At 38.2% G+C, this 782-nt stretch overlaps 1 protein-coding gene across 1 annotated transcript in view; it reads left to right on the forward strand.

Moving 5' to 3' along the window:
• PREP (prolyl endopeptidase) overlaps positions 1 to 782 on the forward strand; it is a 299,065-nt gene that overhangs the window by 194,726 nt on the left and 103,557 nt on the right. The window contains exon 4 of the mRNA XM_009327938.1: positions 652 to 782. Within this exon, the coding sequence (XP_009326213.1) occupies positions 652 to 782 (131 nt within the window). The remainder of the gene's footprint in view (positions 1 to 651) is intronic.

Raw genomic sequence — 782 nt, forward strand, 5'->3', positions numbered from 1 at the left:
CCCTCACTAAAGAGAATTCTGTAATTCTCTGTTCCTACAACCTTTTCAAAACACAGTTTTATGGACATTGGGAAATACAGATGAAACAATTTCAGTTCTGTTTCATTTGAACATCTGTCTGCCACGCGATACAGATTGAAAACAGCTATATGAATGGCAAAGCTTAGAACACAGGTGATGGGAACCTGCACCAATACTTGTAACAGAGAAACGCTAAGGCTGCTGGAGCTGTTTAACATAGACAGTTGTGTAGAGTTTATAGTATACTTAGCTTGTTTGAAATGCACTGTGGCCAATGCAGCTTTTATCTTTAAAAGATCTTTTGGATGCATCATACAGTCTCCTCTATACAATCTATATCACATTGGGATGAGATTCCTCTCATTTTTAGAGGCCTAGAAGTTGGTGTCTGGGCTTCCTCTGTACTAAGGGGGAGAGAAAGGCACTTACAGAGGATGGTTAAATCCCTGATGGCCATAGGGGAAGCCATGATTCCTACTCTACTGTGAAGAGTGTATTATTATATAGAGTATAAATATATATTTATCTGTCTTTTATTCACTTCATGACAATCTCATACAAGTTTTTCTTGCTTGCCTAACTGAAAATCTGAGTTCTTCCTACTTATTTTTCCCTCTTGTGTTCTTTTAGGTATTTTCACTTCTACAATACAGGACTGCAGAACCAGCGTGTTTTATATGTACAAGACTCCTTGGATGCCAATGCCAAAGTTTTTCTTGATCCAAATAAGCTTTCTGATGATGGCACTGTGGCTTTACGAG

The sequence above is a fragment of the Pygoscelis adeliae genome, unplaced genomic scaffold (assembly GCF_000699105.1).
Source record: "Pygoscelis adeliae isolate BGI_AS28 unplaced genomic scaffold, ASM69910v1 Scaffold76, whole genome shotgun sequence".
NCBI classification, from domain to species: domain Eukaryota; kingdom Metazoa; phylum Chordata; class Aves; order Sphenisciformes; family Spheniscidae; genus Pygoscelis; species Pygoscelis adeliae.